The sequence below is a fragment of the Acinonyx jubatus genome, chromosome D1 (assembly GCF_027475565.1).
Source record: "Acinonyx jubatus isolate Ajub_Pintada_27869175 chromosome D1, VMU_Ajub_asm_v1.0, whole genome shotgun sequence".
Taxonomy (NCBI): Eukaryota; Metazoa; Chordata; class Mammalia; order Carnivora; family Felidae; genus Acinonyx; species Acinonyx jubatus.
Window position 1 is genome coordinate 53,349,786 of NC_069390.1, and position 26,333 is coordinate 53,376,118.

Here is a 26,333-nt window from a genome sequence, read left to right on the forward strand (position 1 = left end):
CCTTATAAATTTAATAATTCACATTCTAGGAATAGAAGAACACAATCAGAGGGGTGATCAAATATTTATTTCTAATATATATCAAGGATTATTGTCTATGATAAAAATACTGTAAACTACTGAAATGTTAAACATAAACCATGATACACAAATAATATTGGGTATTATTCACCTATGCAACACAGAATCAACAACTAAGTGGCATTTGTTAAGCACTGCATTAGATGATAAGGATTAAATGAAACTTACATTTATGCTATCAAGGGGTTTACAGTCTGGTGGTGGGGAGAACAGTAAATAAAAAATTAAATCCATGGAGTAAAGTATGTTAAGTTTAAGCACACATATAAGAAAGCAAATAAAAGAATAAAAGACTGGTAACTTGACCATTATAGTGGAGAATCAAGTGAGAGGGCTTCCTAGGGGAAGTAAAGTCTAAAATAAAGTCTAATATAAAAATGTAATATATGATTAACAGAAAATGATAAATAATATCAAGCAAATAGGATATACATCTGAGTATACACTACTATCCTAGTTAATAAATGTATGTGTATGTGCACATATGTTGGCTTATTAAAAAAAGATAGTTATATATCATAAAATTCCTCATTAGTAGGATTGTGAGTGATTTTTGTTACCTTTTTAATCACAAAATTTTAATTGTATATAGTACACATATGTGTGTATAATTGCATGTACTTACATACATACAAGATATAATTAGAACAATCCCCAAATTATTAAACACATTCTTTGAAGTAACAACAAAACACATTCATGTCCTATTAACAACTGCTATGGGGAATAAAAAACACTGATAAAAGTGTTTTTGGTATTGAGCAGGTGAGTTACATTTTAAGCCAGATATGAAAAGCACATTTGGAATAATAAAAGATTAACAGACATGCAGTAGACTGCCTTAAATATTGGCCATCATAAAACTGGAAGAATGCTTGCACATTTCTACAATTGTTTACCTAAAACTCTTGAAATTCAGAATTTCTTATACTCTAAACATCTCTACAACCCTGGAGGCATTACCCTGTATTCAAGCACAGCTATATTTCTGAGGTGAAATGTGTAGATATTCACTCAATGTAGAATAAATAATGACCATAAATACATTCATACCTGTTTATGCTAGCTTTTGCTGCCAATAAGTTTTGGCTCCAAACTTAGGAAAAATGTTTAAAGTGTTTTTCCAGATGTTATAAAATTCAGGAATTGTAAATGGAGTTGGGGATCTAAGAACAAAAACTTTTAGAAAGGTCTGTAAGGAAGCAATTAAGGAACCATTGGCATTTGTAAGAACTGATGAGGAAAAGTCTGGATAGTTAGAGTACGGTGTGCTCTGGCATGTCTACTCTGCCACAGGTTGATTCCAGGATCAGAGACTGGTGTCTCTTGGTTTGGGCAAAGCAGTCACAAAATTGTCAGTGTTTGAGCAGAACAGAAAGCCAAGGCAAACACACAAGAGTTTGGAAGCGGTATTCCTTGTCTGCCAGGAGTAGGAAGGTGATATAAGGAGAGGAGACAGGTGGCTCAGATCAGAATTTCTGCTTGGTCTCCTGTGCTCAGACATGAATTATCCCGAGTGGAACAAAGTTTTATAACTTTGTACGTAAAAAAAAAAACAAAAAACAAAAAACAAAAACAAAAAAAACTTAGGAGAATTCCCCCAACATCCCATCAATTCTATAGTGAGTTTCCTTCTCTTTTATTATTACTATTAGTATTATTGTTGTTGTTGTTGTTATTGTTAATCTTTATTTATTTTTGAGAGAGAAGAGACAGAGTGCAAGCAGTGGAGGAACAAAGAGAGAGGGAGACACAGAATCCAAAGTAGGCTCCAGGCTCTGAGCTGTCAGCACAGAGCTGGACACAGGGCTCGAATTCACCAACTGTGAGTTCATGACCTGAGCTGAAGTCTGGTGCTTCACTGACTGAGCCACCCAAGCACCCCAGGTTACTTCTTGACCAAATAAGTATTGTTAAGCAAGGTATTCTAAATATTTCCTACTAAGCATCAAAGTCACTGTGCAATTCTACAATTATAAGTACACCAAAAGGTCCAGGAGCCCAACAGCTAGGTAAAAACTTAACCACCCATGAAACAAGGGCAAATAGAAAAAAAGTACTGTCCTGAAGCCCAGCAGACACGGAAGAGGTGCTACAGAGTGAGAATCAGAACTGTATTAGAATATCTAGGCAATGGGAAAAATAATGAAGAGTGATATGTAACTTTAGATATTGGACTCGTTGGAGGTATAACAAACAGCAATTAGTTCAGTGACAATTTCACGTTTGCTGAGGAGAAAAAGAATTCAAGAAAAGATAGAGGTTCAGGGAGTGCATCTGCAAGGAGATGGGTCTCCCTAGAGGTGACTTTAGGAACTGAAATCAGTGTGTAAGAGTTTCCTAAAGTTTTAAATTACAAATTGCAATGTGCGTGTCTTTGCACATACACGTAACTCTTTCACTTACCACCTCAAGGAAAAAAAAAAAATCTCTGATGCCCCCTGGGAAATCTTACCACAGAAATAAATGACTTTTTGGCAGCTGAACACAGACATAAAATTATATATATTAATTTTTGGTCTAAGAATTACCGTTTTTAGGCAGATAATTAAATTGTTCAACCAGAATAAAATGATCTTATTGTGCTTTTAATGTGCACAGGAGTTCCATATAATTATTTTAAATGTTTGAGGGACATATACACAATTAATTTTGTTTTGAATGGTAGTTTGTTGTTTTTTTTTTAACTTTTGATAAGCTTAGGGGAAAAGTATTCTCTTTATGCTCCTATGATTTAAGTGAAACTGCTTCAGTAACTAAAATGCCTGGTGGCACAGACCTAGATCCTTTTATTGCTCAAATATAACTTCTCTCTACTTCAACCCCAGGGTCCTCTATGACTCCTCACACTGGGGCCCTGTGAGCCCTTAAAATGGAGCAGCTGGAGCATAGCCTGGCGGATGGTCTTGGTCTTCAAGCTGTAAATGACAGGGTTCAGTACAGGTGGTAAGAACAAATAAACATTGGCCAAAATGCTACAGACCACTTTTGGGGTGGAACTGAAAAGGCGGTGTGTAAAGGACAGGCTGATCATTGGCACGTAGAAAACAGTGACAGCACAGATGTGACAGACACAAGTGCTGAGAGCTTTCTGTTGTTTCTTAGGGGCCACGATACTCAAGACGGTTCGGAGAATCAGAACGTAGGAGAAAAGAATGAACAGTAAGTCAGTGCCAGTCAGGTAGAGCTGAAGAAACATGCCCAAAAAATTGCTGATCCAGGGGTTGGAATATGTGTATTTAATCATATCTGGATGGTAGCAAAATGGGTGGGAAAGCTCTTGGCCTCCGTGGAAAGATACTCTCGTCAAGGCTAGAATCATGGGAAAGATTAAAATTACTTGCCGTATGCAGATAACCAGTCCAATCAACAAGATTATCATGTCTGTGAAGACAATAGCATACTTCAGTGGGTTACAGATAGCCATGAGGCGGTCAAAGGCCATGGCTACCAGCACTGAAGACTCCAGGAAGGAGAAGCCATGTACAAAGAACATTTGAATGAGGCAAGCTTTCAAGCTAATCTCCCGGGCATGAAACCAGAGAACCCCAAGAACAGTGGGAAGGGTTGAGATGGTCAGACATAGATCAACAGTTGACAGCATGGCAAGGAAATAGTACATGGGCTTGTGAAGACTCCTCTCAACAATGATGACGAACAGAATCGTGCTGTTTCCCAAGAGGGCAATGGCATAGAGAGAGCAGACAGGAATAGAGATCCAGACATGTGCAAGTTCCAGACCAGGAAATGCAGTGAGTAGGAAGTTTGAGGAAAATGATGTAGTGTTATTGAAAATCACCATGTTGGGTTGAGAACACACCCTGAAAAGAGAAACAACAATCGTAGTGTTTGTCTTATTGGTCCTTTTTTCAAGTTCTCTAGTATAAACTGTTCCCAAATTACACAGTTGTTTTTCTGTATTCAAAATCCTCCATCTAAATATGGCACCTATTGCATAATTCTACAGTGTATTGACTTTGTCTTCTCAGAAACTGGCCCCAGTTTTCTTCCTCTGTCTTCTCCCAGTTATAACCATCAGTCTCTCTAGGCTCATCCCCACCCTACTGCTCAGACTAGTTCTAAGGCTGGAAGTGGGAAATGCATATAGGCTTATGTCATACACAAGCACACACACCAACACAGTGACAACTGATGGGTCTTTGCATTAAGTGCCCAAGCAGTATAGTTGCTCAAGAAATAGTAGACAAGCACACAAGAGCCACTGGGCACCTGTGATGGCATACTCCATGATTTTCTTGCTGGAAGCTGGTCTGGGATATTGTATCCAAAGGTATCCTTGTACCTCTATTAGCCAGCCTCTTCTAGTAGACTCTATTAGAAGTCTCCTTTTGGTATCTGGGTTTCTTTATTCCTTTTCCTATAGTGGGATGGTTTCTATAATTTGTCCCTTCCCACTCCATATATATATGGAACTTGGGTTTATCTTATGTTCTAATTCTGTATCTCTGCATACTTTTCCAGGGTACTGAAATAAGTAGGTTTTATCCTCCTTTTCTCCATCTTACACCTTGGGATACTTGTTTATACTCCTTCCCATGGATAGTTAGCATGTGACTCCGAACCAAGTCATTGTGAGTAGACTTCTCTAATGAATCCTGTGAAAATTCCAAACAGTATTCTGGAATACATGATTTCAGGTGTCCTAATCTAGATATAGCAGGTACGCTTAGACAAAACACCCATATAAAAGTCATGAGAAAGGACACCTGGGTGGCTCAGTTGGTTAAGCATTTAACTCTTCATTTTGGCTCAGGTCATGATCTCACCGTTTGTGAGATGGAGCCCCATATTGAGCTGTGTGCTCACAGTTTGTAGCCTGCTTAGGATTATCTCTCTCCCTTTCTCTGCCCCTCCCCCATTCTCTCTCTCTCTCTCTCTCTCTCTCTCTCTCTCAAAATAAATAAACTAAAAATAAGTCATGGGAAGCACTCAGCAACATGTGATGAATGCCTTTGTAAAAAGCATGGATGGGATGGAAGTGGAGATTAATAACTAAACAGGAATCACTCTGAGACATGGAAAACTGAAGTGACATCACAAGTTGGAATATAAAGTAGTTCACTGAGTGAGAAAGTGCATAGAATGGCAGCTGTATAGAAAACAGAGATGGTGTCATATTTAAGATGACTGTTGCAATTACATTTAGGGTGTGTTCACTGATATCATCATTGCTGGTGTCATCATTGCTGATTTTAAAATTTGTACCTAGGGTATTTAGTCATCAACAAAGAGCTAACAGGGGTGCCTGGGTGGATCAGCCAGTTAAGCATTTGACTTTGACTCAGGTCAGGAGCTCACAGTTCATGAGTTCGAGCCCCACATTGGACTCTGCACTGACCATGTGGAGCCTGCTTGGAGTTCTTTCTCTCTCTCCTCTTTCTCTGATCCTCACCCACCCATTTCTTTCTCTCAAAATAAATGAATGAACTCAAAAAAGAAAGATGGTAAATTCCAAAAAAAAAACACAAAAAAACAAACAAACAAACAAACAAACAAAAAAACCTAAAGAGCTAACAAAGAATAATATACTCATTTCAGGTGTTGTGTGGATCTGGCCAGCCATAAGTATTGTTATTTTTCAGTAATCTAGGTTTTCTGTCTTGTATCTGAGTGGGTGCAAGAAATTTGCTAGTATCAGGCCCTGTGAGTTGCTACATAAACATAAATATAAGAGGTTGTTCCTTATTTTCTCCCCCTCCTCCAGTCTACTGAAGATGTTGATAGAAATAATCACTTGTTACTCCAAAGGAAAAAAAAAAGATGAATTGTTTTTTCTGGTATAATATTTAATATTGTTATATTATACATGTTTGGAAAAAAAACACTAAGAATTAGGAAATCTAGTGCCAAATGAGATATAGATTACAAACTTGTTGTATCATGTCAACCATTTAGACTCTAAATGACTATTTCAATGTCAGTTACTGCTGATGGCCAGGGAAACAGAAATGAATAAAGAATATTTTTTGCATTCAAAACTCACTCAACTCAGAGGAATGAATAGTGTGAGCAGCCAAGGCAAAATATTATTGAAGAGTTATTACCACATGGGGACACAAGAGGAGAGTAGCCAGATAGGAAAGCAAAAGGCTATGATGTTTCTGTTTTATTCTTCTCAACCTGATGAACACACACATTAAAAGTGAATCTCTAACCAACAATCACTGTGTCATCACTGGTGAATTCATATGAGGGAACTTCAAGGTTGAGAGGTGCAGGACCCTTCCTGATCCAGTCAGAAGTATCATAGTGTGACTCATGGCAAGAGAGGTTAGGGATCTGGACTTGGGTCCCAGGCTCCTTTCAAGCAGGCCTTCTGTACTTAAGCTGGTTGATTTGAAATATTTAAGAATTGCTAATAATGTATTTGCAAACAACAATGTGAAGTAAATTGAATTTAATGTTAAATGCTTTCAATCATTTACCTAAAACGCCACTGTTAAACATTAAAAAAAAAGAGTGACTTTCTTCCATGATAACCATCCAAGAAACTCTCTGCAACACCAAATCACTCAATCTATTGACTCTTCTTCAATAGTACTTTACATGTGGTTTTTATAGCACTAAAAGTCTATTTCTTAATCACATTTATTTCTTCCTCTAGAATGCTGGCTCTCTGGGAATATAAAACATATGTATTCATCTTTTTATTTTCTCTAGAGAAAAGCTTGGTGATTGGCACGTGGTAAAGATTCAAATAATTTAATTTAATTAGATGTATTAATGGGTAGATAAAAAAATTACAGATGATAGAGATATGGATAAACACTAGATAAGAGAAATATAAATTGAGCCTGGAAGTTTTGACGGAGAAGGATGAGCCAGAGGGAAATCATTTCCCTAGACACCAGGGAAAATATCCTCTCACTGACTGGAAGAAGGAGACTAGGTTAAGAGAAAAGGAGAATTATGGTCCTTTGTATATGTCAACATTTACTATCCATCTTGTATATAATTTTATATAAACCCAGGAAAATGGATATAGATGTTTTTCTCCTATTTTAAAGAAAGGAAATCAAACTGGCAAGATAAAATAGTGTATCAAAGGTAAAATATGTACTGATTCAAAATTCAAAACAGATTTACTAACTCTAAAGTCTATCATTTTTCATTAAACCATAAACCATTTCTAGAAGCTAAGCTCATGAGAGAAGTTGAACAGTTGGGCAGTATAATTTTCTTCTTTTAAAATATAAGAATTGTTTATACTCTGTTGTATATACATATAAATAATTTAAAGGAGTGTTAGAGATGAGAAATCAGTAAAAGAGAGAACAATGTCCTCATGGTTTATTTAAAGAAGTATACTTGTGACATCCATGTATGTTTAGGAATATGTGTAAATATTTATATACTGGTATTGTGTGTATCTCTGTGTGCTGGTGTATGTAGAGAGGAGTTTTTGAATTGAAGAGTAACTGAGAGATAAGATTACCATAAATCAGATACCAGTTATTTTCTATTCTTTGAATTGTATCTAATAAAGGACAAAAAGATGACACCGGATGATGTGAGGAAAGGAGGGTAGGAGGAGAGGAGACTATGGCTCATTTTGCTGCTGGAGAACTTGTTTCCTGTGGAATGTAGATATGTGGACAGGGAGTAAAGGCTTCCTCCCTAGATCCAGTGAGTTTACACACTCTGGAACTAGTTATAGAATTAAAGTTCAGTGCCTTGATTAATCAAGGTTTTCTCTGCACTGCCCTCTACCCAGAATAGGCTAGAGTTCTCTATTTTCAGTTCCCCATCTAATGGCCAGAAAGAAAGCAGTGTCTACCAATTCATATACAAAAGCCTAGATTCACTGACTTGGATAAGATCCACCCAATTCAGTAACTTAGTGACCCAAAGGTCAACATCCCTGCATCAGTAATGGTAAAAACCAATCCATGTATCCATGGCATCAGTAATGGTAAAACCAGTCCATGTCATTTACCAATCCCAAACCTTCTGGTCATTTTTCAACACTGAAATCTATTCTGTCCACAATGTGGAACCTTCCCTGACAGCTCCAGGCTTTGTTAACCAGAAACTTCCCCTCTGCTGCTAAATCTCTGCACCACTTCATGCTTGGAGCTTTCATTTTATTCTTTTTAATTTTTTTTTAAGTTTACTTATATTGAGAGAGAGAGAGGGGGTTGAGAGGGACTGAGAGAGGGAGAGAGACAGAATCCCAAGCAGGCTCTGCACTGTCAGCGCAGAACCTGATGTGGGGCTCAAAAGCACAAACAGTAGATCATGACCTGAGCCAAAATCAAGAGTTGGACACCCAACTGACTGAGACACCTGGGTGCTCCTCATTTGATTCTTAATACAGTAAGGATGCATGGCTGATATTAGAATTATATATGCAGATGTCATCTCCTTTAACTGGAATGTGAGTTCCTTAAAATTTGGGTATTCCTGTTTTTCTTCTCCCAATGCTAGCTAGTAAAGTAGGATCTGGAACAATAGAAAGCTTCAATTAGTAAGCTTAATGGTCTTGGCCACAGGCAGAGTTCTGAGTCCTATCTCCTTTTCTGTTTATCCTCTTTTCTCTTGTGCTCTGTCTCCCTATCTCAGTTTTATCCAGGCTCCAGTACACCCCTCCATTTCTTCACTCCAGCTTACTTTTAGTTCCTATCATTTATTGCACTTCTCTCTTCCCTCTGTCTCCTAGCATTCCTCATGCTTTAATCCATTTGTCTCCCATCCCTTATTCATTTATGCACTCTTCTTACCTGTTCACATCAGCAGGAAACACCACCAACCTCTCTCCGGTTCCACCACATAGCAAGGACTAAACAAGCTCCCAAGAGTAGAGGCTTTATAGGAAAATCAGTAGAGTCATTAGGCAACAGAGAGCTGTCTTTATTAGTGAGTGTACCGGATGGAGCAAGAATTATGGGACCCATAAGAATATGTTCCTCTACAACAGCTCAGACACCTCTTCCTGACAGCTTCAAACTCTGCTCCCAGGCCCATGCAATCTCCATTCATCAGGGGTTGTAAGTTAAGTCCTGGCCCTGGGGGCTGACAGTAATGGATATCTTCTAAAACTGCCTGCCTGGATCCAATAATTACAATCATTCCTCCTCACCCTGCCTTAGGCAACAGAGTCTCAGCCAGGGAGGCTCCCTGAGTGTCAGAGTACGATTAAGAGAGTGCAAAAATTCTTTCTTCTGTTCTCTAGTCCAAAATGTACTCTTCCTAATAGGTCTCATTGTCCCCCTGGCAATTCCCATGTCCCTCCTCTTACCCAGGAGCCCCTCCTAAGAAGCCATCCTATTCACTGAGTCACATCTGCAGCCCACCTACCCTTCTTAGTATAATGAAACTAGCACTTGATGAACTCATGATACATGCCAAGAATCGTACTAAACCCTTTAAACACATTATTGTATTTATTCATCATCAAGCTTATGGGTTTAGTATTATTTTCCGTTGTTTCACAGATGAAGAAATTGAATCTCAGAGAGGTTTTGAATAACTTTACCCATCTAAAAGCTAGCAAGTTACAGAGCTGGCATTTAAGTCCATGTCTGTCTTACTCCAAACATTAACCTATATACTATACTGCCTTCTATAGTCAACTGTTTCCACTGTATCTTCAGAAAATATGGTTGAAAACACAGTCCTCAATCTATTCATCCTACCTCTGCATAGTAGGCAGTGAATTAATACTTCTGACCATATCTAATAATCATTTACTTTTTATCCTCCTTGAAACATTTTCCTGTCCATATTCTTGTAACTTTATTGGGAACACTGAAGAAAGATATTGATCCCAATGAGTATGTAGAGAGATTAAGAAACTCCATAAAGTTACTTGGTAGGTAATGTTCATATTTATATGTAAACACCACCCCTTTCCACTGGTTCCCGTCAGCAAAAATGAATGGCTCTAGAAATTTCAAATGAGACTTACTAATACTAAATGGGACAAAGAGGTTTGGAAGCATGGAATCAATCTTGATAAATTTCAGTTTTCATTCACTTGTTAATTTTTAAAAAATACATGTTGAGCGTCTATCATATATGTTCTGAACTACATTAAGTACTTGGGATAGACTTAAATGAAGTTAAAAGGGTCCCTGTTCTTATGAAGTGTACAGAATAGCAGGGAAGATATACTATTAGTAAGTTATGGTACAGTATGAGAAATTCTTAACATAATTACAGCCATGTCAGAAAAGCTTTCTGGACAAAAATGAAGTGGAAATGAAATTAAAATTTAAAGTATATGTACAGTTTCCTATTCTTCCAGTTCATTGAGGGCACCATTCTCTCATACTCCTCATTTGTTACTTTCATTTTAATATTTTTCTCTCTTGCTTCAATCTGTTGCACATACACACCTTATATTTATAAAAAATACTCAAAGAACATATAAATAAACACAAAAAGCAAAAGAACAGAAATGTGCTATGTTAAGTGTTGGATACCAAAGTGATTATAATGGAGCAAAAATAATCTGGGAATTTTTCTTTAAAAGATTGTTAATGACATATAATGGAATAGTGTTCAGCAATAAAAAGGAAGAAACAACCAATACATACTACAACATGAATGAATCTCAAATGCATTATGCTAAGAAGCCAGACATGGGAGACTACATACTGCAGGGTCCAAGATACCCTGGAGAAAGGAGAATTATAAGCATGGAGAATAAATCAGTTCTTGCCAGGAGTGAGTGGGTATGGATAGAGGGGTTGACAACAAAGAGGTGGCATGAGGGAATTTTGGAGAGTGATGTGAATTTTCTGTATTTTGGTGTCAGTGGTTGTTACATGATTCTATCCATTTGTCAAAAGTTTATTAAAACCGATAGTAAATTTATTTAGTATTATTTATTTATACATTTATTTTATATAAATGTTCATAAGCTGTGGAGTGATTGGCTGGCTCAGTCAGAAGAGCATGTGACTCTTGATCACAGGGTTGTGAGTTCAAGCCCCACATGGGGTATAGAGATTACTTAAAGAAATAAAACTTTTCAGAATGTTGGTAAGCTGTTATATACCATTTTAAGAAAGGAAAATGCATATTTTTATCAGGTTACTTAAGATAAATTATTGCTTTCATCAAAACCATTATGCAAGGGCATATGATAACTCATTATATTTGTACTGTTCAATACAGTAGCTACTAGCTACATGTGACCATTTGCATTTATATTTCAATTAATTAAAATTAAATAAAAGTAACAAATTCAGTTCCTTGGTTGTACTATCAAAGTTTCAAATGCTCAATAGCTATGTGTGGCTAGTGGTTATGCATTAAATAACAGAGATTTCCATCACTGCAGGAAATTCTATTGGACAGTACCGCATTGGATACCCTTCCCTGACTTGACTGCATTTGCACAGAACTCATAGATGCCATTAATGGCCAATCCTGTTCCCACAGAATGCTCGGACAATCCGCTGCCGGATCTGCTTGGTCCTAACACTGTACACAACAGGATTGAGCAGAGGAGGGAGCAGCAGGTAGATATTGGCCATAAGTGTGTGTATTATTGGTGACAAATGCTTCCCAAAGCGGTGAATCAGAGTCATGCCAATGAGAGGCACATAGAAGAGCAGTACTGCACAGATATGAGAGAAGCAGGTATTAAGAGCCTTAAGTCTCTCTTCTCTGGAAGCAATGCCCAGTACTTCCTGGAGGATTAGAAAGTAAGAAATCAAAAGGATCAAGGCATCTAGTACAATGGTGAAGATCACAGCCAGCAGACCATAGATGCTATTGACACGGGTGTCAGCACAGGCAAGCCTCATGGCATCCTGATGGAGGCAGTATGCGTGGGAAAGGACATTGGAGCGGCAGAAAGGTAGCCTTTTGATGAGGAAAGGCACAGGGAGCACTACACTCACACTCCGTAGCAGGACTGCTGCTCCAATTTTGATGATGACTCCATGAGTGAGAATGGTAGCATAGCGCAAAGGGAAGCGAATAGCCACAAAGCGATCAAAGGCCATGGCGACCAGAACACCTGATTCCACTCCTCCAAAGTTGTGGATAAAGAACATCTGAGTGATGCAGACATCAAGGGTTACTGAGCGCCAGTCAAACAAGTGAACACTTATCATGGTGGGCATGGAAGATAATGAAAGGCTAAGGTCAGTGGCAGCTAGCATAGCCAGAAAATAATACATGGGTTCATGGAGACTTCGCTCAACCTTTATGACAACAAGGATAATGAAATTACCTAGGAATGTGGTACTGTAAAGAAGGCAGAGGGGCAAGGCCATCCAGAAGTCTTTCTCTGGCATTCCTGGAATCCCAGTCAGGGTAAAGGTCTGATGGTTATGAATAGTTTGGTTGAACAGTGACATAGTGGAACGAAGGTCTGCACAAAAACAGAAGAACTCATTAAGTCAAACAGCTTCAATTAGAATCAGTAGCAATAAGTATTGAGATGGTAGCCATAAGAGGGAGTGACTTAAATATTATTCTAATACACTCATGTATTAGTATCACATTGGTATTCTGTATCACAGTCTGATACAGAAATTGATGGTCCTACTCCATGAGGCAATAATTCCTATTAGTGATCATCATATGCTAAAATACTTAGGAGAAAGGAAAAGAAAAACTTCAACCAACACCTGCACCCAATAGGAATATAATTCATCTGGAAACATCAAGGAGTTAGCTGACTTGCTTCTTTGTTAAGGAAGAATTTTATATTGTACATTCACGTGGGTAATGAACCAAACAGGTAATGTTAGCAAGCACAAATGTGACCTAATGGCTGTTCATAAACACGGACATGCAGATGTGTGTATATGTGTGTATATCTTAATTGTGATCTTAAATTGTTGTAATTTACACATAATGCTCTTTGGGACCTAATTTTTCTACATGCATGATATGGGACAGAGAATGAAAGGTACTCTTTAAGTACCTTTAAAGTACTCTTTAAAGCTCTGCCCTTCTGCATTCTTGGGAGTCTGTGGGTACTAAAAGGACTGAGCTTGCAGCAGATGATGGAAGGAGAAGTTACTCTGGCTGCCAAAGAACTTTAGAAAGACCCACTATGGTATACAGAATAGGGGTCTCCCAGGATGTGCACATCCTAATTCTTGAAATGTGTGAATATGTTAGCTTGCATGGCAAAAGAGACTTCGTAGATGTTATTAACACTAAGGATCTCAAGATGTGGAGATTATCCTGGATTACCAAAGTAGGCCACATCTAATCATATGAGTCCTTAAAACAAGAAATTTTCCCAGCTGCAGAGAACCAGAGATATAGCAGCATGAGAAAGACTCAGCTCAACTGGTGAAGATGAAGGAAGAGGACCAAGAGCCAAGAAATGTGGGTAGCCTCTAGAAGCTGGAAAGGCAATGGAACAGAATTTTCCCTAGAGTCTTCAGAAAGGGAGGCAGACTTGCTGACACCTTGATTTTAGACCAGTCTTCTGGGACTTGTGAATTTAAGAACCGTAAGATAGTAACTATGTATATTATAAGCCACTACATTGTGGTAATGTGTTATGGAATAAGTAGAAAACTAATATTCAGAGAAGCCAAAGAAGAGTTGCTTTAGCTCCTTTTCAGAAACTTTCCAACTCTTCCCATTCAGTCTCATTTACTCAGGACTTTTTTCTTTGGTAAAAAATGAAATGAATGAGGGGCGCCTGGGTGGCTCAGTTGGTTAAGTGTCCGGCTTCAGCTCAGGTCATGATTTCACGGTTTGTGAGTTCGAGCCCCACGTCGGTGCTGACAGCTCAGAGCCTGGAGCCTGCTTCAGATTCTGTGTCTCCCTCTCTCTCTGCCCCTCCCCCACTCTCTCTCTCTCTCTCTCTCTCTCTTTCTCTCAAAAATCAATAAACATTTAAAAAAATCTCTAGAAATGAAATGAATGAAATGAAATTAATTCCACACATGGAGAAGTCCCAAAAGACAAAGTTCAAACATTGGTCAGATTGGTGAAGTCACTGTTCCCGGTGTTAAAAATTCAACTGGACTTAAGTTTCCCTGGGCCTCCATAAAGACTTCTCCTTCTCTGCCCATATTTCTATGTGGCTGTTCTATAAACTCCACCTTGAGTTACCAGTAACTATATTTCCCACTCTGAGTAAAGCCTACATGGATCTATGGGCTATTCTAGACATTAATGCCTAGCACTTGCATTGACAAAGATCAATATGAAAATTTTGGTGCCACACAGCTCTCTTCTATTTCAATTATTTGCTATTATCTTCAGGAAAATATATCCAAATGTGCGCTGAACTAATCACTTTTTGGGCCAGTGTAGCCACAACTAATAAGAGTTTAGAATTAAAAGAAAGAGTAGTACTATCGTGGCTCTTAATGTTTTTTGAGTTATAACCCTATGAGAATCTCATAAAGAGTCTCCCAAATAAGAATGTTCACACACACACGCGCGCGCGCGCACAAAGTTGTGTATAAAAATTAAGTGAATTCATACATTATTGAAGCCCATCTCAAGACCCACATTAGAAAAAATGGAATAGGAACCTGGGGTCACAAAAAGGAGAAAAGTTACTAGACAAAGCGCAAGGGGCAAAGAGCTCTGGGTGCTTGGGCATGAATAGAGATAGAATAGAGTTACTCCAAGTTTCCTGTAAGTCAATAGTTTAGTTCTACACCGTCTAATATTGTAGCCACATCTGTGCCTATTTACATTTAAATTCATTAAATTAAATTAAGTATCAGTACCTTAGTTATACTAGCCATGTTTCAAGTGTTCAATAACTACATAAGGTTAGTGGCCATTGAACTGTGTCATACGGACACAGAAAATTTCCATCATTGTAGAAATTTCTATTGGAATTTGGAAAATTGGTCCAGAAGAATACAGATTTAAAGAATCCCAACATTCTGGCTGACATCTTGAGAACTCTTAGATCCACTTGGTTTTGTGGGTCTTTTACCTATATGCTGCATAACTTGTGTCTCATTATATATTTTTCTCTTTGTTTCTTTTCTGGAAATTTAGCTAAGAAAATAGTTTTAAAACTAAAAAACCCTGGAGATAGATAACCTGGGTTTGAATCTCTGTGCTTGGACACAGAGTTACTTAATCTCTGTGCTTCATTCCTTACCTCTTTTTTTTTTTAATTTTTTTTCAACATTTATTTATTTTTGGGACAGAGAGAGACAGAACATGAATGGGGGAGGGGCAGAGAGAGAGGGAGACACAGAATCAGAAACAAGCTCCAGGCTCTGAGCCATCATCAGCCCAGAGCCTGACGCGGGGCTCGAACTCACGGACCACGAGATCGTGACCTGGCTGAAGTCGGACGCTTAACCGACTGCGCCACCCACGCGCCCCGTTACCTCTTTAAAATGAAAATGAAAATAATAATAATAGTACCTACCATGGGATAGTTAAAAGTATTCACTGGTAATATTGATAGGGCATTTGGATGAGAACAGGCAAAGAAAAACACTCATTCAATTGCAGCTCTAATCAATATTTATCTATTATCTATAAATTTTTTAATGTTTAGTTAACTGTGAAAATTATCTCTCAAAGTATTTATAAGTCATGAAATCTATTTATGTGCTGATAAATGTATCTACCTACCCATATATCATTCATATTTTTTTGTCAAATTCTATATTACCTAAACCTCTCCATCCCTCAGCCAATTTAGCCCAACACTGAAAATCAGTGGCTTGCAGGTGATTGCTGTTGCAGTGCTCACGATGGGGAACCCTATGGATCTGTGCTCAGTGATTCTGCACCTAATTATGAATGCTTACTGTAACTAATTTATTGGAAGTAGATCCTAGATAAATCAGATATGAAAGAATTATGTACTAGTAGGAGTCATGGGTAGTTAAAATCAGTAAGAGAAGAGAAGAATAAGGACAAGTGATTCTGAGGGACTAGAACCCCAAAAGCAACACCACACTGACCATCTGAGGTGCTCAATCCCAAAGGCCAGCACAGTCCTTCCAGAATTCAAGATGAGGATTACAAACTAGATTCTTGATTCCTTAAGATCTAAAGAATTCAGGAAAAGCTTTTCATGTTTAATTAATTTATGATTAATGACTTCATATTTGCCAAATGCCTACTAAGTGCTAGGCATGCCATTGTAATCAGAGGACCAAAAGGAGCAACTTCTTTCCTTATCAAAGAACACATGAGAAACAAGATCAGCAATAGGGGAGGAATGTGTGCCCAGGGTTGAACAAAGACATGCTTTACAGATGGGTCAATATTTCAGTTTGTATCCCCAGCTGGACACAGCTTAACTCTCTCTATCAATATTAGTTACACACCATGGACAGGATCAAACCTAAACTTTCCACACAACAAAAGGACTGGAGCTTCTGTGGCTTATGAAGCATATTTGGGGATGGAGCTGGAGGAGAAGGTAGGCAACAAGAGTCTTTTCTATCCACTATGGAACTATAATTCAATGCTCTTTTCCACCCAGGCAGCCAGGTAGAAGAGCTATTCTCTGAAGGACAGAAATGATCATAATATACTCTTTATTAAAGTGTCTGAGCTGCAGGCTGAAGCATAGTTATGCCCCCTTGATGTGTCCTTGGTAGGAGCCATGGACTAGTTAGAATAGTTATTTCTATTTTAATGAAAAATGTAAAGGAAATGGAAAAATAATTCTTGCTGAAAAAATATTCTTGCCAAAACTGAGACAATGCAAAGTATAATGAGCAGACATTTAAAATTATTTTAGTTCTTTAATACTAAAAAAAATTCTAATATTTATTGAATGCTTATTTATGCTCTAGGCTCTGTTTTTAACTCTCTACATACACTACCTCTTTTAATGGTCAAAAAAACCTATGGGAAAAGTACTGTTGCCAGTATGCATGAGTAAAACAAGAGTCAGAGACGTTAATTAACGTGACTCAAATCCCAAAACTAAAACTTAAATCCAGGTGCTCTAAACACTAGGCTTTGAAATTCCATTTAGTCCTTTTGTTTTTAAGCTTTTTTTTTTTTTTAATTTTGAGAGAGAGAGAGAAAGAGACATAGAGCCCACAAGCAGGGGAGGGACAGAGAGAGAGGGAGAGAGAGAGAATCCCAAGCAGACTCTGTACACTCAGGGCAGAACTGAGCCTGACCTGGGGCTAGAATTCACCATGAGATCATGACCTGAGCTGAAACCAAGTCAGGCGCTTAATTAACTGAGCCACCCAAGTGCCCCATGAAGTTCTATTTAGTCCTATAGGAAATGATAAGCTTTTCTCCACAAGGACAACTTCTGCCATCAAATTCAAAGTCCAGATCAAACAGTATACTGGGATTAACGGATCCTACCTCCTTCACCACATCCATTCAGCCATGACTTCTAACGATTTCTCTATGAATTCTCCATAACCACAGTCCCCTCCATTCTGTGAAAGTATCCTCAGAGAAAGCACTAAACAGGCCTCAGTTTATTCCCCAACTCACCCAAAGCCTAGTCTAAGAGATGCTATGCTGGCCACCATAGCAGTATAGCCAGAGATTTAAAACGAGCTGCACCAGTCTAGAATTCCCTGTGAAGTAATCCTCTAGAGACAAAGCTTCCTGGAGATGTCCCCAGGGCCAACAGTTATACAGACTTCGTCTTCTGGGCATTTTGCTCTTCTTTGTCTTGATCTCAGAGGACCTACTTTTCCCTAATGCAAACTTGTGATAGCAACCATCCAAATATAGAATTCATCTCAGTCCCATGTGAATGGTACCTCACTTGCTATACAAAAATGCAAATATACTTTGGTGCCTAATCTTTACAATTCTCTCTAAAAGATGAAAGAAAGAAAGAAAGAAAGAAAGAAAGAAAGAAAGAAAGAAAGAAAGAAAGAAAGAAAGAAGAAAGAAAGAAAGATGAGAGGAAGGAAGGAAGAAAGGAAGGAAGAAAAGAAAAGCTCATTCATGTTTCCACATGCCTTCTAGTTACTACCGCATTCCTTCCTCTGCTTCACAGTAAACCCCTTTCATTGTTGTGGCCTGTAGTCTGTTTCTCTGTATTTCCCATTCTCTCCTCAATTCTTTAACACACCACTGAAACTCTCTTTGCAGGTGTTACCATTGGCCTGTCACCTTACTCTCCTTTTCAGCAGGATTCAATGCAGTGGAAAATTGCCTCCATGTTGAGTTACTTTCATTTTTAATTTTTTTGTGACACCATGTTTTCTTCCTGTTTTAATTTCCACTTTTTGATATCCTTTTATCTTCCTCCTACATCAAATATCACTGTGTCTCTTACTTGGTCTTTGTCCTATACTTTAAATCCACTCCCACTGAGTGATATTATCAAATCCTATTGATCTAATATCTCTATATATTGATTACCCCAAAAAGCATATCTTCAGGCCTGTATTCTGCCTTGATCTAAAGACCAATTCCTACTTGATAATTCCATGTGTATATCAAATAGGAAACTCAAAATTAGCATGATGAGTACTATAAAACAAAAACAAAACTTTTTTTCCTACCTGCTTATAATTTCAATAAATCACACTAACCAGAGCACAATCCAGCCAGTTGCTCAAATCAAAATTCCAGATCTTTTCTTACCCTCTTCCTTATATTTTATCCTTTACCAAGGCTTTTTAAGTCCAAACCAAAATACATTTTGCATAGTTCAAATTCCCTTCACTTTTGCTTCTACCATTCTAGCAAAATTAACTTTACCTCTCATAGAATATAGTAATAGCCTGCTAATGGTTTCTTTTAATTTGCTATTTTTATTTATTTACCTTACTTTGTTGTGGCATAATTTATAAATCATAGAATTGATTCAAGTGTACAATTTGAAGAGTTATATTAAATTTATACCATTGTGAAACAATTACCCCAAAACAACTTCCATTTTTTTCAAAACTTTAAAACTTCCATTACATAAAAAGATTCCTTGATGGTGGTTTGAAGTTAGTCCTGGGCCTCTCTCCAGCTCCAGCAAACCACAGATATGCTTTCTATGTTTATAATTTGCCTTTACTGGAAATTTCATATAAATGGAATCACAAAATAAATTGTCTTCTATTTAACAGTGTTTTGAGTTTTATCCGTGTTGCCAAATGTATTCATGGCTTGTTCCTTTTCCTTGCTGAGTAGTATGTTATCATATGGTAAAACATATTTATTTAATTCCTTTTGTAGTTGAAATACATCTGGGTTGTTCACAGCTTTTGACTATTATGAAAATGCTGCTACAAACATTAGCATATACTCTTTGTATGGACATGTTTGGGCTGATATCATGAAAAGGAATACAGGATGGTACGATAGGCATTTCTCTAATTTAGAAGAAAATGTCCAACTGTTTGTGGCTGAACCATTTTATACTTGCATCAATAATGTAAAAGGATTTCAATTCCTGCACATTCTTGTCAATGCATGGCACTGTCAGATTTTATGGAATGTGTAGTGGTTCCTCATCACAGAATTAATTTGACTTTCCTAGTGATTAATGATGCTAAAGTCTTTTCATGTGACCATGATTTGTTGAGACTTTTTTGTTTTGTTTTGTTTCTTAGTATAAACGGGTATTAGATGTCAAAATGATTTTTCTTCATTTACTGATACAATCATCTTTTTTTGTTTTTCTTTAATCTATTTATATGGTATTATACATTAATACTTTTAATGTTAAACCAACCTCAGATTATTGGGGTAAACTTCAATTGTTTATGATATAATTTTTTTTGCTTGCTATATGTGTTTACTAATATTTTGTTTAAAATTTTCACATTTCTATTCATAAAGGGTTATTTTTGTAGTTTTCTTGAGATACATGTACCTAGATTTTGTATCAAGTAATACAAGTTTCAAAAAGGAGTTAGGAAATATTCCCTTCTCTATTTTCTGAGAGAGTCTGTTTTGAAATGGTATTATTTTTTTCCTTAAATGTATGCTAGAATTCACAGTAAAGTCATCTAGACCTGGAGTTTTCTTTGTGAGAAATATTTTAATAATTAATTCAAGTCTTTTACTTGATATATCTATTTAGATTTTTAAAAATCTTTTATTTAAACAGCTTGGGGAATTTTTGACATTCTAGGAATTTTCCTTTCCCCTCACATTTGTCTAATTTGTTTGCATAAAATTATTCATTATATTCAATTATTAATCCAATGGGTGAAAGACCTAAATGTGAAACAGGAAACTATCAAAATCCTAGAGGAGACCACAGGCAGCAATCTCTTTGACGCGGCCACAGTAACTTCTTACTAGACACACCACCAGAGGTAGGGAAACCAAAGAAAAATGAACTACTGGGACCTCATCAAGACAAAAAGCTTCTGCACAGTGAAGGAAACAATCAAAAAACTGAAAGGCAGTCCACGGAATGGGAGAAGGTATTTGCAAGTGACACATCTGATAATGGGTTAGTATTCAATATCTATAAAGAACCTGTCAAACTCAACACCCAAAAAACCCAAATAATCCAGTTAAGAAATGGGCAGAAGTCATGAATAGACTTTTTACCAAAGAAGACATACAGATGGCTAATGGACACATGAAAAGATGCTCAACATCACTCATCATCCAGGAAATACAAATCAAAATCACAATAAGGTACCACATCACCCCTGTCACAATGACTAAAATTAACAATACAAGAAGCAACAAGTGTTGGTAAGAATGCAGAGAAAGGAGAACATTTGCACACTGTTGGTGGGAAAAAAACTGGTGTAGCCACTCTAGAAAACAGTATGGAGGTTACTCAAAAAGTTAAAAATAGAACTACCCTATGATCCAGCAATTGCACTACTATGTATTTACCCAAAGGACACAAAATACAGATTCAAAGGGGTATATGTACCCCAATGTTTACAGCAGCACTATCAATAATAGGCAAATGATGGAAAGAGCCCAAATGTTTATTGACTGATAAATGAATAAAGAAGATGTGGTACATATCTATATCTGCATATATAGATTATATAGATATAGATAATACAGATATAGATGATATTGATGATGTTGATGATATTTATATAGATGATATATATAGATAGATACAGATATAGATATAGATGATATAGATAGATATAGATATAGATATAGATATAGATATAGATATAGATATAGATAGATATGCACAATAGACATAAGACTCTTTACAACAAAGAACAAACTAAGGGTTGACGGAGGGAGGTGTGTGGCGGATGGGTTAAATGAGTGATGGGCATTAAGGAAGGCACTTTTGGGATGAACACTGGGTGTTACATGTAAGAGACGAGTTGCTGGGTTCTACTCCTGAAGCCAAGACTACACTGTATGTTAACTGACTTTTATTTAAATTAAAAAAAAAAAAAACACTGATTCAAAAAGTTACATGCACCCCAATGATTATATCAGCATTATCAGCAACACCCAAATTATGGAAAGAGCCCAAATCTCCATCGACTGAGGAATCTATAAGAAGAGGTGGTATACATATATACAATGGATTATTACTCAGCCACAAAAAAGAATGAAATCCTGTCATTTTCATTGACGTGAATGGAGACATGATTTCACTCATCTGTGGAATGTAAGACACAAAACGATGAACCTAGAAGAAGGGTAGAAAAATAAGATAAAAAACAGAGAGGGAGGCAAACTATAAGAGTCTCTTAACTATAGAGAACCAACTGAGGGTTGCTGGAAGGGAAGTCAGTGGAGGGATGGGCTAAATCAGTGATGGGTACTAAGGACAGTACTTGTCGTTGGATATTATATGTAAGTGATGAATCACTAAATTCTACCCCTGAAAACAATATTACACTATATGTTAACTACCTAGAATTTAAAAAAAAATTGAAAAAATATTCCACTGCAATCCTTTTTATATCTGCAGGGTTGATGGTGATATCTCCTCAATCATTCCTGATTTGAGGTTTTAATGTCATGCCTCTTTTTTTCTCTTGGCTAGTTTAGCTGAAACTCAAATTTGATGATCTTGCAAAGGAATCAAACTTTGGTTTTATGAAATTCTGTTTTTCTTTTCAATTTTCTCTTTTGGCAGTGATCTTTATTATTTCACTCTTTATACTGACTTTGCATTTAACTTTCTCTTCTAACCAATAAAACTTTGGTTTTATTCTTTGTCTCCATTGAGGTAGAAGCTTAATTTATTGACTTTTTCCTACTATAGAATTTAAAGGTACATTTGTATTTCCTTGATGAGGAATGATGTTGAGCAACTTTTCACGTGCCTGTTGGCCATCTGAATGTCTTCTTTAGAGAAGTGTCTATTCACGTTTTCTGCCCATTTCTTCACTGGATTATTTGTTTTTTGGTTGTGGAGTTTGGTGAGCTCTTTATAGATTTTGGATACTACGCCTCTGTCCAATATGTCATTTGCAAATATCTTTTCCCATTCCGTTGGTTGCCTTTTAGTTTTGTTGATTGTTTCTTTTGCTGTGCAGAAGCGTTTTATCTTCATGAGGTCCCAATAGTTCATTTTTGCTTTTAATTCCCTTGCCTTTGGGGATGTGTCAAGTAAGAAATTGCTACAGCTGAGGTCAGAGAGGTTTTTTCCTGCTTTCTCCTCTAGGGTTTTGATGGTTTCCTTTCTCACATGCAGGTCCTTTATCCATTTTGAGTTTATTTTAGTGAATGGTGTAAGAAAGTGGTCTAGTTTCATTCTTGTGCATGTTGCTGTCCAGTTCTCCCAGCACCATTTGTGAAAGAGACTGTCTTATTTCCATTGGATATTCTTTCCTGCTTTGTCAAATTAGTTGGCCATACTTTTGTGGGTCTAGTTCTGGGGTTTCTATTCTATTCCATTGGTCTATGTGTCTGTTTTTGTGCCAATACCATGCTGTCTTGATGAGTACAGCTTTGTAGTAGAGGCTAAAGTCTGGGATTGTGATGCCTCCTGCTTTGGTCTTCTTCTTCAAAATTACTTTGGCTATTCGGGGCCATTTGTGGTTCCATATGAATTTTAGGATTGCTTGTTCTAGCTTCGAGAAGAATGCTGGTGAAATTTTGATTGGGATTGAATTGAATGTGTAGATAGCTTTGGGTAGTATTGACATTTTAACAATATTTATTCTTCCAATCCATGAGCATGGAATGTTTTTCCATTTCTTTATGCCTTCTTCAATTACCTTCATAAGCTTTCTATAGTTTTCAGCATACAGATCTTTTACATCTTTGGTTAGATTTATTCCTAGGTATGTTATGCTTCTTGGTGCAATGGTGAATGGGATCAATTTCTTTATTTGTCTTTCTGTTGCTTCATTATTAGTGTATAAGAATGCAACTGATTTCTGTACATTGATTTTCTATCCTGCAACTTTGCTGAATTCGTGAATTAGTTCTAGCACACATTTGGTGGAGTCTATCGGATTTTCCATGTATAATATCATGTCATCTGCGGAAAGTGAAAGCTTGACTTCATCTTTGCCAATTTTGATGCCTTTGATTTCCTTTTGTTGTCTGATTGCTGATGCTAGAACTTCCAACACTATGTTAAACAACAGCGGTGAGAGTGGACATGCCTGTCGTGTTCCTGATCTCAGGGAAAAAGCTCTCATTTTTTTCCCATTGAGGATGATGTTAGCTGTGGGCTTTTCATAAATGGCTTTTATGATGTTTAAGTATGTTCCTTCTATCCCGACTTTCTCAAGGGTTTTTATTAAGAAAGGGTGCTGAATTTTGTCAAAGGCTTTTTCTGCATCAATTGACAGGATCATATGGTTCTTATCTTTTCTTTTATTAATATGATGTATCACATTGACTGATTTGCAAATATTGAACAAGCCCTGCATGCCAGGAATGAATCCCACTTGATCATGGTGAATAATTCTTTTTATATGCCATTGAATTAGATTTGTTAGTGTCTTATTGAGAATTTTTCAATCCACATTCATCAGGGATATTGACCTGTAGTTCTCTTTTTTTACTGGGTCTCTGTCTGATTTAGGAATCAAAGTAATACTGGCTTCATAGAATGAGTCTGGAAGTTTTCCTTCCCTTTCTATTTCTTGGAATAGCTTGAGAAAGATAGGTATTATCTCTGCTTTAAATGTCTGGTAGAATTCCCCAGGGAAGCCATCTGGTCCTGGACTCTTATTTGTCGGGAGATTTTTGATAACTGCTTCAATTTCTTCACTGGTTATGGGTCTGTTCAATCTTTCTATTTCCTCCTGTTTCAGTTTTGGAAGTGTGTGGGTGTTTAGGAATTTGTCCATTTCTTCCAGGTTGTCCAGTTTGTTGGCATATAATTTTTCATAGTATTCCCTGATAATTTTTTGTATCTCTGAGGGATTGGTTGTAATAATTCCATTTTCATTCATGATTTTATCTATTTGGGTCATTCCGTTTTCTTTTTGAGAAGCCTGGCTAGAGGTTTATCAATTTTGTGTATTTTTTCAAAAAATCAACTCTTGGTTTCGTTGATCTGCTCTACAGTTTTTTTAGATTCTATATTGTTTATTTCTGCTCTGATCTTTATTATTTCTCTTCTTCTGCTGGGTTTAGGCTGTCTTTGTTTTTCTGTTTCTATTTCCTTTAGGTGTGCTGTTAGATTTTGTATTTGGGATTTTTCTTGTTTCTTGATATAGGCCTGGATTGAAATGTATTTTCCTCTCAGGACTGCCTTTGCTGCATCCCAAAGCGTTTGGATTGTTGTATTTTCATTTTCGTTTGTTTCCATATATTTTTTAATTTCTTCTCTAATTGCCTGGTTGACCCATTCATTCCTTAGTAGGGTGTTCTTTAACCTCCATGCTTTTGGAGGTTTTCCAGACGTTTTCCTCTGGTTGATTTCAAGCTTCATAGCATTGTGGCCTGAAAGTATGCATGGTATGATCTCAATTCTTGTATACTTATGAAGGTCTGTTTTGTGACCCAGTATGTGATCTATGTTGGAGAATGTTCCGTGTGCACTCGAGAAGAAAGTATATTCTGTTGCTTTGGGATGCAGAGTTCTAAATAGATCTGTCAAGTCCATCTGATCCAATGTATCATTCAGGGCCCTTGTTTCTTTATTGACCGTGTGTCTAGATGATCTATCCATTTCTGTAAGTGGGGTATTAAAGTCCCCTGCAATTACCACATTCTTGTCAATAAGGTTGCTTATGTTTGTGATGAATTGTTTTATATATTTGGGGGCTCCAGTATTCGGCGCATAGACATTTATAATTGTTAGCTCTTCCTGATGGATAGACCCTGTAATTATTATATAATGCCCTTCTTCATCTCTTGTTACAGCCTTTCATTTAAAGTCTAGTTTGTCTGATCTAAGTATGGCTACTCCAGCTTTCTTTTGACTTCCAGTAGCATGATAAATAGTTCTCCATCCCCTCACTTTCAATCTGAAAGTGTCCTCAGGTCTAAAATAAGTCTCTTGTAGACAGCAAATAGATGGGTCTTGTTTTTTTACCCATTTTGATACCCTATGTCTTTTGATTGGCACATTTAGTCCTTTTACATTCAGTGTTATTATAGAAAGATATGGGTTTAGAGTCATTGTGATGTCTGTAGGTTTCATGCTTGTAGCCATGTCTCTGGTACTTTGTCTCACAGGATCCCCCTTAGGATCTCTTGTAGGGCTGTCTTAGCGGTGATGAATTCCTTCAATTTTTGTTTGTTTGGGAAGACCTTTATCTCTCCTTCTATTCTAAATGACAGATTTTCTGGATAGAGGATTCTCGGCTGCATATTTTTTCCATTCATCACATTGAAGATTTCCTGCCATTCCTTTCTGGCCTGCCAAGTTTCAGTAGAGAGATCCATCACTAGTCTTATTGGTCTCCCTTTATATGTTAGAGCACATTTATCCCTAGCTGCTTTCAGAATTTTCTCTTTATCCTTGTATTTTGCCAGTTTCACTATGATATGTCGTGCAGAAGATCGATTCAAGTTACATCTGAAGGGAGTTCTCTGTGCCTCTTGGATTTCAATGCCTTTTTCCTTCCCCAGATCAGGGAAGTTCTCAGCTATTATTTCTTCCAGTACATCTTCAGCACCTTTCCCTCTCTCTTCCTCCTCTGGAATACCAATTATGTGTAGATTATTTCTCTTTAGTGCATCACTTAGTTCTCTAATTTTCCCCTCATACTCCTGGATTTTTTTATCTCTCTTTTTTTCAGCTTCTTCTTTTTCCATAATTTTATCTTCTGGTTCACCTATTCTCTCCTCTGCCTCTTCAATCCGAGCTGTGGTCGTCTCCATTTTATTTTGAAGCTCATTAATAGCATTTTTTAGCTCCTCCTGGCTGTTCCTTAGTCCCTTGATCTCTGTAGCAATAGATTCTCTGCTGTCCTTTATACTGTTTTCAAGCCCAGCGATTAATTTTATGACTATTATTCTAAATT

General features: G+C 37.2%; 2 protein-coding genes across 3 annotated transcripts in view; both read right to left on the reverse strand.

Moving 5' to 3' along the window:
• Positions 1-1,833: 1,833 nt before the first annotated feature.
• LOC106966136 (olfactory receptor 51T1) lies at positions 1,834-4,401 on the reverse strand. The gene has a single exon (XM_027039668.2). It carries the CDS (start codon positions 3,881-3,883, stop codon positions 2,900-2,902), a length of 984 nt encoding a protein of 327 aa, XP_026895469.2. The 5' UTR covers positions 3,884-4,401; the 3' UTR covers positions 1,834-2,899.
• Positions 4,402-10,895: 6,494 nt separating this feature from the next.
• LOC106966067 (olfactory receptor 51H1-like) overlaps positions 10,896-26,333 on the reverse strand; it is a 281,581-nt gene continuing 266,143 nt past the window's right edge. For both annotated transcript variants that reach the window (XM_053203609.1, XM_015062144.3), the window contains one exon: positions 10,896-12,430. In XM_053203609.1, the coding sequence (XP_053059584.1) occupies positions 11,466-12,430 (965 nt within the window). In that variant the 3' untranslated portion in view covers positions 10,896-11,465. The remainder of the gene's footprint in view (positions 12,431-26,333) is intronic.